The 13,460-nt window shown below is 38.9% G+C and overlaps 1 protein-coding gene across 5 annotated transcripts in view; it reads right to left on the reverse strand.

Moving 5' to 3' along the window:
• Positions 1–1,012: 1,012 nt before the first annotated feature.
• The window catches only part of ROBO1 (roundabout guidance receptor 1), a 940,924-nt gene continuing 928,476 nt past the window's right edge, over positions 1,013–13,460 (reverse strand). For all 5 annotated transcript variants that reach the window (XM_083171919.1, XM_083171920.1, XM_083171918.1 and 2 more), the window contains 3 exons: positions 7,256–7,564; positions 6,733–6,926; positions 1,013–4,573 (listed from right to left, as the gene is read on the reverse strand). In XM_083171919.1, the coding sequence (XP_083028045.1) occupies positions 4,559–4,573; positions 6,733–6,926; positions 7,256–7,564 (518 nt within the window). In that variant the 3' untranslated portion in view covers positions 1,013–4,558. The remainder of the gene's footprint in view (positions 4,574–6,732; positions 6,927–7,255; positions 7,565–13,460) is intronic.

The raw sequence follows: 13,460 nt of genomic DNA on the forward strand, positions 1-13,460 counted from the left end.
TGCACTGCCCAGCAGCGGCTTGCCTGCCCGGCTCCCTACGATGCTCCTGGGACTCAGCCGCACATCTGATCTGAGGGAACTCAGATTTGGTATTTTTTTCATCAGATGCATCTGAATCTGACTAAAATCAGGCCAAATCTTACTATTGGATGGGGCTTTAGTAGAAGACCCCACATAGACCCCTTTATACCCCTTAATTTGTACATCCACAGCAACCAATACATTTTATCATTGTCATTTGTATTAATCTGATCATTCTGAATATAGATCACACGAAGAATGACATGAGAGGCATGCAAACGGTTTTTGGAAGAGTCAATTAAACAAAATATTAATCTTAAGAGTTGTGTCACATGGGAAGTCACAGTGTGCACAGGGGGTGATTCACAGCATTCACTAAGCGGCAGTATATCGCTGCTTAACGAGGGGGTTAACGCTGCCCGATGGGGTACCAAATGCCTGCCGCCCTGCAAAGGTCCCCGCAAGCATGCGAATGGATGTGTTCCCCCGTTCACAAATAAAAGTTTATACTGACTACATTTTGGCACAAAAATGTCAGAGACCAGGGTGGGCACTGACGTCATGTGGCTTCAGGCTTTGGCACGCCTGCGTTCACATGGGGATGCCCAGTGTTTTTCTGGATGCAACCACCTCGGAAGCATCGGAATGGGGCCGAATTCGAAAAAACTGAATGAAGCCGAATCACCCCCACAGATTCTAGATCTTCTTTGTTGCTGTAACTTTTCATATTAAATTACTACAAACATTGTACAACATAATAATTTACAATTGGTTTTATTTGAAAGTATCGTTAAACAATTAGATATGCCGAGGAACGGCACACATTTCTTCTCAGCATCCGGAAATTCCCACGTGAACATAAATAAGACTTCATCAGGATTTATTGAGAGGTTAATAACTAAAACAAGACCTTTGTTTAAAATTACAAAATAATTATCTGGCAACATTTCATGGTAGAGTGAAGAAAGAAAACACAGATGCGCCAAGGAAGTACTTGAGAACAGTTTTAATAAATAATGTGACAAAAAAATTATGTTTTGAATGATCAGATCCTCAATATGTAAAGTTATGGCTAAAAATAAAATGTTTTCTTAAATGAACAATAACAAAAACATTTATCACATTGTTCGATTGATACCGTACATTTCTTAATCTTTTTGGAAGTTTTGTGTTGTTGTTTTTTTTAAAAGAAAGAAGTTTGTTAACGAATTAATGAAATAAAGCATTTTATTTCTTGTTTTGTTTTTGAGACTTTAAGGCTGCCATGTAAACAAAAGAAAAGCAGTTTTATGTATTAGCACCAACGACAAGGTACATAATATAAACCAGGGACAAAATTCATGGACAGAAAACATGTTGTGACAGATTTATAACACCGAGGTGCTTCATCCGAGGTTGAAAAAAATATATTTCCAGAAATTCCCAAATGATTGAGAGATTTTTTTTCTCAATATATCCAGTTTATGTTTTATACCGTGAACCAATTGTTTAAATTTATTTATACCATAGGGCCAAAGCAAAATAAGACGTTTTAATTTTTAGAATGGCTTATAATAAAACAATTAACACAAATTAACAGAGCCTGATTTGTCAGCCAGTCTAGAGCAGGATATACTGGTACCTCAACATTTAAGTTATGATATCCAGATTGCTGCGGGAGCAGTGGCTTTTGGTCAAAATTGTGACCTGCCCTATAACCAGCTGTTTATGAAAAATTGTCAAAATCCTAACAAAAATTAGCTTCCCTAAAGAATGTTCCAGTTTTATGCATAACAACTACCATCACAATGTGCATTCTGTAGAACACACCAAAATGGCATGAAAAAATATCTAGTATCTATTTATCAACTACATACAACTCTCCGTGTTGTTTGAAGAGGTTCCTTTGTTAGGCGCAGGAGAATTAATCTGTTTCGCGGTCATGAATCATTATAATAACCCTATAAAAATGACTTGTTTTATGTGAATCCCAACTAGAACTGAGAAAGCTTGCTTTAATGTTATATTCACTGTTGTTTTTTTACCCAATTAAATTGTGGTTAAAATTAGAGATGTGTGAACCTTTCTTTCGAATTTCAAAGCCATCCAAATTTTGCAAAACTTAACCACACTGAGTCCTGGTTAGGATATTCCACGTCCGACCCAAACAGAGTTTCAGTTGGGATTTCTAGGTCCAGACCGAACCAAGTTCTGCTTAGAATCTACTCAGTCTGACACAAGTAGAGTCTCAGTTAGGATTTCTAGGTACGGACCAAACCGAATTCTGGTTAGGATCTAATAGGTCTGAACCAAAACCGGTAAGGATCTTTCTGTGGTTTGGAACTGAGATTTTGATTCAGAATTTCCTGTTTTGTGTTGCAAAATTTACAGGATTTGAATGGGTTTTTTTTTTAATCCATTTTCAAAATCCGAAAATTTGAAATTTAAATTTGTATTCTGAACCAAAACACTTAAATGTTGTTTAGCAAAACCAAAGCACAAGTACAACATTAGAACCAAAACACGAGACTCTGTGCACATCTCTTGTAAAACCATGTTAAATATGGGTGAGTTAACCCATCCTGAGCTTAGACAAGGAATATTGTAAGCTGCATGTTTAATCAATAGCGCATCCCCCTAGCTAGGATAGGTCGGCTACACACAAGCATATAATGGCTGCTCTTACATATTTAATGCATCCGAGCATCCTTAGCCGACATCTCAGCAGCACACTGATTGGTGGATATTACTGATCATTCACCAGTCAGAATGCAGGAGAAGCTGGTCTATGTACAATTCTCCCCACCACAGCCGCCATATTGCCTCTTTGGCTCTGCCACTACAAGTAATGGCCTCTTTCTGAATTTTGAAAATGTGATCCTCTATTGAACTTATTATGATATGAATCACCTATCATTAAAGTAATGTAGAATAGACTTTTAGTAAGTTTATTTGTGCAAGACATGATTAATTCCCACTGACACATCTACACAAAAAATGAGTCATTCACCGGCAGTAAGAATTCAACTATTAAATTCAATGTTTTTTAAAATGTAACAATAGCTCCTGCCCCACAGGGATGAAATCCAATTGCTATTTTAATTTCCAGAAGTATCAGATACAGCATGGACGTGCCCCCCCTATGGTATAAATAAGGACTATAAGATGTGCAAGTATTTATCACTACTGACCGTCCCAAATGAGAAAACATTATTTTACGGAATTTTCTCTAAGAAAAAATCTTTTCTAACCCAAGTCAGTAATGATAAAAACAACAGCCTTCACACAGCTTATTATTTGAGCCATATATAAAAACAACTCACGCTTGACCACCTGTTATCTTTCCACACAGTTTGACAATAAACTCAGCATTAACAAAAAAAACGCATAAACAAAACAAAAAATTATAATAATAATAATAATAATAATAATAATGATTTTTCAACATTTTTCAATAAGACAAAAAAAAGGTTAATAGATGCAATGGTTTAAAAATAAAGTTTAGTGATTGTGCTTTTAAAACCAACAAAACAGTGCATTACAAAATAACCATATCAAACCAAATTTCCTGAAGTGGCACTTTTCCTTAAACTGGATTGACTCTGTAAAGAGGCCTCATTCAATAATAACCAAATAGCGCTAACAGTTTCTCGCATGGTGTCTATTACAAATGTTATAGTTTTTGTTTTTTCTTCTTCGTTTTTTTCCTACAAATGTTGTTGAATGGAAAAATAAATGATTTTCTGTAAGATTTTCATTTTACGTATCCCAAGACCACCAGGTGTTTGATTGGCTTGACTTCCACATAATCAATAGGATGTAATACCAAAGATACGTTTAATGATGGACATGGGAGGAGGGGGAACAAGTACCACAGGAACGTATGAAAAAAAGTACATATTTACAATGAAATCACCTTCATACTGTTTTCTTATAACTAAGGGTATGAAGGTCAATACTGCGAACAGTAATTTCAGGTCTACAATGAAATAATCCTTGATTAAACCCATAATCACTTAATGCAACCCAATGCTCAGTCGTTAAAACATTAGACATTTGTGCATGGATTTCCATTGGTTGAGAGGTTGCCTTAAATTGCGGATGGACATTGGTTGCTTTGGTGATTCAGAAGCAGCGAGCTGCGACACTTCCTGGTGGGTGGGGCTTGATAGGCAAAAGACATGAGCGGCTTGATAGGCAATCAGCTTAAGATTCCAGTCTTGGCACCTTCTGTCATCTGTATTCTAAAGCAGTCTACTTGGCACCAACACCTTAGAGGGCGGACTACCGTTCTCCCGGCGGCTGGAGCAGTAAAGAAGGTGCCTGGGGTAAGTGCTGCTTTTGGGGGAGGTCAAGGGAAATATCATGGTGGTCTTTTATAAAGAGGGTGTAAACAAATGAAGCAAAAATGTGTTCAGCTGTTATCATGAGTATAAAATGAAAGAGCGCGTATATTCTGATTGCACTGAACAGCATCTCTGGCAAAACGTCATTCATCTTGAGGCATCTTGAGGGATTTACTATCTGATAGCATCTCCGCCATCTCCATCTTTACCCTTCAACTTTCTGTTTCCTGAGAAATAAAATGAAACAAATAGTTTGAACAAATATTTCTCTCCAACCAAAGTTCTCTATCAATTTACCCTGAGTGGTTTTATTGCCTGTACAAAAAAACAACATAATATTTCAATTCCCATGGATAGTCGATTCATTTTTCTAATGAAGCAACAGTGATAGGATCTATGTTTGCATAGTATGATTTATTAAGTTAAGCCGTAGTTACTGCTATGCCTAAGATTGAGAAACAGTAGGGGTCACATTTAAAGCCAGGTAATTCAATCACACAAAGCTAAATATGTTATTTCAGAGATACAGAATTTAGGTATTTCCCCTTGTTATGTTCTGTGTGGCACTAGACTAAGTAATTTGACATTTCTGTTAGCATTAATAGTCAATTGAATACGTGATTTGGTTTATCGTACAAAAATTACTTCCATTTGACTTGGCCAAACGTTCGACTTTTAGTTTGATTTTTGTGCCTGGTTCTGTAAATAGATGGTTTGTGCAATGTATTTCATTTGTCCAGATCAATCTAATTTATTGAATTTTCTTATTGAATTTCTAGTAAATCTCAGTCCAGAAAACAGGAAAACTTAATTCAAAAAAAGTTTCCACTCATAAATGTAATCACCTCCCCTTTAAAATGTAAGGTCTTGCGAGCAGGACCCTCTTCTCATGTTCTTTTCTTAGAATGTGTGTGTGTATATGTATGTGTGTGTATATATATATGTATATATTCATTTGTTACACCTTTCTCCATTCAACGGAACGTAACCCTAGGTCCCCTAATGAAACTGTCTTTATTTACCATGTACTTGTCCTAAACTGCCTTTTACTGTAAGTCGTTGTTTGCTTGTATTTACTCATTTATGTATTGTTAGGCCTTGTGGAGCCCTTGTGGCACCATATAAATAAACATGTTATTAATGATAACATCCTTCACTGGGGCACGAAGAGGCTTAGTAGTCAATGGATATTGTACACTCTAGAGTCTGAAATATCATATGATTTGTTTGTTCATAATGCAGCCACTAGCAGTAGAACCTTTGATGAGCAGTTGCCTGTACCTAGGCCCATTATGCCACTGTTGGCAAGATGTCAATGGAAGAGTGACTTTTAAGAAATTAATTATTTTTTTAAAAGAAATATGATCAGACAGAAATTCAGGCTCCTGCATTTGCTGTTATGAGTGTGCAGATTCTTGGTTTTGAGGACTAGTAGATGTGCATTAGTGCTTTAAAGACTCTAACCTGGGCTGTTTCAGAACTTGGCCTTTATTGTCCATTCTTGGCCTTTATTATCCATCCATTCTGATCCCTGGCTGATCATATTGTTACTTGGCCCCTCTTGGCTGCCCTGATCCCTGGTTTGTCGCCTGGCTTTCAATGTCTGTCCTGGTCATATTGCTAATTGGCCTCCACAGTCTGTCTTTATTCCTAACTGGTCATATTGTCACTCGACCTCCAATGTCTACTCTTATCCCCAGCTGAACATATTGTCATTTGTCCTCCATATATTGATCCCTGGCTGATTATATTATCATTTCACATCCACTGCCTCTCAGGATCCCTGACTGGTCATATTGTCACCTGGCCTCCAATGTCTGACCTGATTCCTGGCTGGTCATATTGTCACTTGGCTCCTGTTTCCTGGCTGGTCATATAGTCACTTGGCCCCGACTGCCTGGCCTGATCACTGGCTCCTAATAATGTCACCTGGCCTCCATTGCCTCTCCTGCTCCCTGGCTGATCATATTGTCACCTGGCATCTACTGCCTCTCCCAATCCCTGGCTGGTCATATTGTCACCTGGCCTCCACAGTCTCAACCAGACTCTATGCTGGTCATATTGTCACTTAGCCCCTGAACACTGGTTGGTCATAAATGTCACCTGGCCTTCATTGCCTCTCCTGATCCCTGACTGGTCATATGGTCACCTGGCCTCCATTCCCTGCCCTGATCACTGGCCCATCATATTGTTACCTGGCCTCAATTGCCTATTGTGCTTGAACTTGTCTGCCATGATCTCTGGTTAGTAATGTTGCTTTGATCGTGTGATGCCAACGTTGACTCTGGATTTATATTAACCTATTTCATCAAGTAGGGTATTGGATCACAGGAAACAGGACAACAAAGTCATACAGTAGCTTAGAATTCCAGCTAAAGTAGATTACCTCAATTTCATCTTCATCAACTGTTCGGTCATATGTCCCTAATAGCTGCATCTCTGCGCCATTCCGTCGCCCTGATCCTTGATCTGTCCTCCGTCTTCCACCAGATCCTCTTGAAGACATTGAGCTGGAGGAACTAGGGTCTCGGGGATTATTTGATGTAGGGAATGTTGGTTTACAATATGGTGGGATGTCCTCTGCAAAAGTAAATTTGAAACAATGAGCATTGTACAAAACACTAGGAATCCGAACCAACATCTAGAATGTATCTTACATTCTGTTGATAATATTTTTTGGCTCCTTTTAGAAATTGTTTCTCAAAGAAGCCTAGAAATATTATCAACTGGCATAACATGAGTGTAGCGTAATGGCGATGTATAGGTCAATGCTATTTCTAGCTTGTATTGGGACTTAATTAATGATTTAAAAGCTTTGGCAAAGCATCACCATTTTGAGCTCGGTTAGCACCATATAATCAGTGCTGCCTTTGAGATGATTGCTGCATATAGAGCATTACATCCATTACCTTGTAATTGAGGATTTTTTGTTGGGGTGCCATCCCTCTTTGCTGGTTTCCCTCTTTTGATCTTTCCATCCAATTGCTGCTCCACACATTCTCTCCGCTCTCCGGAATTTGTCCGGACGTCTGCGTGCTGCCTGCTATCCGCTCCATCCCTTCCTCTGTAGTTGACGCCTTTTCTTTCTGTAGGTCTGTCTAGTCTTTGCTCAACAGGAGCGTACTTCTGAGGCATGCCAGAACGCATGTCTAGTTGTGCTTTGGAAGGCCCAGTTGGGGATTTAATGGCAGGAGGGGGTAGAGGTGGAGGTGGTAGATCTATATAAGGAATAGACAAAAATAGTATTTTACATCATTCTGAATAAGCTGATGAACTGTACAATTATGGCGTTTGTCACGTGACTTCACATATCATGTTAGTCCCATAAATGGAATATGGCTCTAGTCTTAACACTATAGTAAAATATGATAATTTACCGCCAAATCCTTATTTTGTGGGGGAGTTGTCGGGGTTCTGGGTTTAATTTTAAAAAGTTCAGAATGATTTTATTTAGGCGTTAAATGGAATTCTTAAGTTAAAATACAAAACATGTAATACATTTGGCAGTGTAGTTTTACAGAGCTCCAGAATACTTATGGCAGGAAGTAGGCGGCCATGTTGGCAGGACATGCTGGAATTTTTATTCCGCAGCTGCCCGTAAGCCACCAGCTTCCTACCGCGGACCTGTGCCAATATTATGTTGGAAACATTTTATGACGGATTTGTGAATTCAATCCTAAAATTCAGAAATTCAAAAATGTGCAACTTAATTTGTCAGACAGTTAATTAAAGCATTTTTGTTTTAATTTTTTTACAGGAAGTCCTGTCCATCTATGTTCCTTCCGCAGCTACTGTCTGTTTCCCTCATGATCTGGAATGATTCATTCCATACCTTGTAACTACTAGCATTCTCTAAAAGGAACCCTCTCGCCTAATCGACATGAGCGACCTGAAAAGGGGGGGCATTGCCTCGGATGACGGTCGTGGCCTCACTGCACGACCCTGATTTTTTTTAAATCTTTTTTTTATAGTTACATTAGAATACACATAAACAAATAAAGATCACAACATGCTAGCAGTTAGCAGATAAATGTAATCTGTAAGCATCTGGCAAAAATAGAGATTCCTCATGTAAAAGAGTGAAATGCCAGTAACCAATCACAGGGTGGCATTCAATTGTTAAATCGCACCCGATCTCCCGTCTAAAGTATTGGGAGAAGGGGGGCAATATCCAATTGATCTATTTTTTTTGCGCATATTGCGCTCATTATAGTCAGGTTTAGCCACGCTTTTGTGCATTTGAGCTCACCACCCCCAGGGATAGCCGGCTGAAATGCTGGTGAAAAACAATTGAATACTGCCCATAGACTCGAAGAAGAAACATACAAAGTATGTACAAAAAAGGATTCAGAGTACAAAAAAGGATGCCAATACATTCATATAAATACAAATAGTCAGAAATTGTGTAGGAAACTGAAACCCAAACACAAGAAAATTATAGAGATGAGGGAATGAATTGTTGGGGGGGGGGAAGCGTGCGGGGGGGGGGGGGGGGCAGTGTAGTGGCTTCTGGTGATATCAGAGCTTAACAACGGACATAAGCGCACAACCCTGTTTTAATCATTTTGGGGGCGTGCCCAGCACTACCCAAGCAGCAGATCACATCTCTGCTTTGCAGAGCAGCAGATGTTCGGAAGCTCTCTCTGCCTTGCACCACCCCCATCTGTGGGACACTGGAGCCAATGGGTGTGACATCGGGGCAGTGTCATAATAGTGGGACTGTACGGCTGGAATTGGGACAGTTGGGAGGTATGCTTATTGGATGTTTGACAGAACTGTTTTTTTTTAACAACTTAAATTAAAAAAAAACACCTAATGTGCTATTTTTATTAGTCAAATAAGCAGTCAGCCCTCTTGCACCCTGGGGCAGATGTATTAAGCCTGGAGAAGAGATAAAATGGAGCTGTGTTTGAAAATGACAGTTAGGGGTTGGTTAGCTGGTGCTTTATCTCCTTTCACTTTATCTCCAGTTTATCTCTTTGCCAGGTTTAATACATCTGCCCCACTGTGTGATGTGCACAGCAGAGAGACTGCACCTGTCCGCCCCCACTGATGACCACTAGCTAAGACATCCCCCTGTGAAGAATGCGTGGACACTTAAAGGCTGCACTAAGGGCTTCATTCAGACTTGATGGCAGTTTTTTCTCAGTTGGACAAAAGCATTCTGCACTGCAGGTGGGGTAGATATAACATATGCAGTTAGATTTGGGAGAAATCACATGGTTTTGCCTATTTGAGAAAAACGTGCTTTGTGATCACATTTGAATTAGGCCATAGAGCGGTATCCAATTACCCCCAATCATCAGCCGCTGCCAAACATGCACAGGCTTACAGCGTTCAGCCTGTCCTGTGCTCAGGTGGCTGCTCATCCACGCGTTATCTTGTGTACAACTTTACATGTATGTGATATGTGCTGGACAGCTCCCCCTGCAGTCTTTAGATGGAGCTGCAGCCCACTGCTGATTTTAAATAAACTATGGTGTTAGTTACTGCTCTTACATCTACTGTGTAAAATATAAGAAATAATAAAATATTAAATAATAATAAAAGAAAGTCAATGAATTCAGATATAGATATTACAAGTAAAATAGTAATAATACTTATTTGTTATTTTGAACGATTTCATTTTTTCCCCCCAAAATCACAAAACGTTGCTTATGTTTATAGCAGTCTCCATGCTGAGACTTATAGTACCACTTCAGCTGAGGCACTCCTGAGTGCCCCCGTGAACATTTTCAGTAATAGTAACACTTCCTGCTTCCATATATTTACTGCAATAACAAGGAGTTTTACCGCACATTACTTTGCAATGAGGCCTGTTATATCTAAATGATCATTAAAATGAATAAGCGCTAAATAAACTCCAAACAGCAGCTTCTAATTTGACATAAATTTGCTATTTATACGTACATTATGGGGCTACTAATTGGAACGCTGACATTAGAAAGGAACAGAGTCTATTTTAGACAATATGCTGAATAAGATACAATTTATATCGATCACATTTATCAAATTTACTGAGTTAATGCAGGACGCATTATAATATCCTAGCAGCCTCAACTTGAGTCCTTTTGCAAATGCAATGTAGCAATTAAATGAATTGTTATCTTTTGTTCCTTCCAATTTTTTTGTCTTTTATTATTTGATGCACGCTGTAAGCTTTGGGTTATGGTGCGTACACACGGTGAGTTAGCCTTGGGATCGAAACACACAGCAAGCCAAAACGCATATATTCAATTTTGACTATATTGTACAGATCTGTACTATATAGTCATTGCTGCACTGTCTATATGGCTATTCGATTTTAGGTCAACGGGAGCGCACATCGGCGTCGAATCTGAATCGATCTCCATTTGATGTCTATGCAACTCCATTTGATGTCTATGCGCATTGGCATCGGATGTGAATCGATCTCCATTTGATGTCTATGCAATTCCGATTCGATTTTGGCTATATAGTCCAAATCGAATGGCAAATTGTACCGTATGTACACACCATTACAGTGGAGGATGAATTAAAGAAAACATACTGTACCATGTGTACCTACTCCACCTCTTTAAATTGCACAACATGAGAAGTGGAGTTGTGTAGCGTCTTACAAATAAACAATGTTGACAAGATGTCACTCACTGAATGTTTTATGGGAACCCATGTTTGGAGAATCAAATAGGATCTGGAGAAAACAGAATCCTTCTTGCAGTGGTGGTAATTATTCTTAATAGTTGAAATACAGTTGTAGTGCTGCGATCTGCTCCTTTTGTCTTGTGGTCTGCCAGGTAATGGTTGGTATCGTACCAACCATTACCTGACAGACCACAAGACAAAAGGAGCAGAATGCAGCACTACAACTGTATTTTACTTGTCTACCCTGGCCGTGTCTGGTCAAGTGGTAAGTGCTGCCGCTAGCACCGAACATAGCACAGTGCGCGGGAAACCCCCACAAACCTATTCTTAATATTTGTTAACTGAATGCCCGTTTTAATAAATATCTATATTTGCAGTATTCCTACAAAAGTCTCTCTGTTCTTGTAACCCACAGGTTCTCAAAGTCGGTCCTCAGGAACCCACACGGTGCATGTTTTTGCAGGTCTCTTCACAGAATCACAAGTGAAATAATTAGCTCCACCTGTGGATCTTTTAAAATGTGTCAACGAGTAAGGAATTCACACGCTAGGCTGCGTATACTTATAGCCAGAAGTTGGCAAAGTATTGACTCTCCTGAGTTGGTGTTCTTTTCTATTAATCACACAATACATATATACAGTATCTGTAGGAAGGCAATGTCTAAATTTGTACCATCCATTGTACTTATCCAGATAGGGTTGGAGAGGAAGCAATGCTTAATCACAGGAGTGCTGCCAGAGTACTAAATTGTATTGTCTTCTACCTTTGTCATATTTGTGTACTGACCTTTGTTTTTAATCATATGTTGTGTCCCTGCATTTGCCCCCAAAAATATTAGTTTTTTTTTTGTATGAGTATGTTATTGCACTTTCAATCTTATACATATCATGGTATGGTCTAACTTTGATGTTTATCTTATACATTTGGTTTTTTTCTGTAAAACCAATAAAAGCACTTAAATCTAATAAAAAAAAAAAACATGCCCCAAGCCCCTTAACATGCTTCTAAATTATGGGATTAATAGATCTTTATTCGTTTATCTTTTCTTTTTGACCCCAAGTGCCACTTTCACTGTCTAGGAAATTTCCTGCGATTCGGAGATCCAAGTGATTTATCCAAAAATCTGAGGAATTTCCAACGTCTAAGCCGCAAGCTGCTAAGGAGCCTGGTTGTCCAGGTGTACTGTCACGTTTGTGCTAATCTCGGATATTGGTTTCTGAATATATACTCAAGGTAATATATACAGATAATGACGGTCAGCTACTCCCTTCAAAAATTATTTGTGTTCACTGCGCCGAGAGCTCTGTCATTTAATTTTTTATTTTTTTATCAAGTGTCTGATACTCAAAGACAGGAAAAAAGGAGCTGAAAACCCCTTGTGTTGCCGCCGATAAGAATCTATAATATTAAGCTTTCATATGATAATGGAAAGTGATGCCCCTCTTTGAAAAATTGCTGACTGGTAATGAAATTCTTAATCAGATTGTTGTTGCTGAAGCTAGAGAGGGAAGGCAGGAGACGTGCGTCCCTTCAACAGATTTACTAAGGCTGACAACATAGGAGAACATGCCAAACGTATATATCCCCAGAATAGCTTGTCACTTGTTCGCTTTTAAAAAAAAAAATTCCAAAAATTTTATTGACAGGAAAATAAAGAGCGCAATACAAACATTTTACGATCAAGTAAAACCGCTTAATTTATATAGACAGTGAAATAAGTGATATATGACAGTAAGGCGGTTGTTAGTTATTTTTATTTTAACGGAAGAAAGAGGAAGAAAATGCCGAGGTTCCATAAAGAGTTGACCACCTGAGGCATTTTCATTAAGGCTTTCCTCCTCAAACACTGCCCCGCCGCTTGTGTTTTATTTCCACACCCTCATGGGAGTACAAGAATTACCTCTTCAGCAGGGGTCGATACTGTGTGTGAAGGCATGAACAGAGATGATTAGAAGCTACAAGTTTATTTACACAACATTTGCTTGGAAAAACACTTTAGATAATGGTCAAGATTGCATCTCGTCAGTACCGCCAATAGGAAAAGAAAAAAAATAGAGTCTGGGAAGTGAAAGGGTTCAAATGGGCCACGACTCGTTCTGCAGCATTTTTGAAATGTAAAGTGCAAAGGTATTTCCATTTAAATGGGCCGTTTCATGTGTCATATGTCGGTTGCCGACTGTACAGTATAATAGTTTGCCAAGAAAGAGCAAGTAACGTTTCTATAACTGTGCGTAGATATATTCCACACTCGAACAAGGTATAAAGGCTTTACAGACACCTCAGTGTGCAAATAGGACATCTTCACATAATGAATTCACTGTTTGAAACAATTATTTGATATCTCTTATATATTTAGCTATATGTGTCAATCATGTGTGTGTATAACGCTGGGCGGAGTTACAGTCCCCACCCAGCGTTATACACACATATACACATGTGTCAATCATGTACAGATGGGGCAGGTCTCATCATTGCAGGGGATGGCAAAGG

Source organism: Crinia signifera, chromosome 2 (genome assembly GCF_055691185.1).
Source record: "Crinia signifera chromosome 2, ASM5569118v1, whole genome shotgun sequence".
In the NCBI taxonomy this organism is placed as follows: domain Eukaryota; kingdom Metazoa; phylum Chordata; class Amphibia; order Anura; family Myobatrachidae; genus Crinia; species Crinia signifera.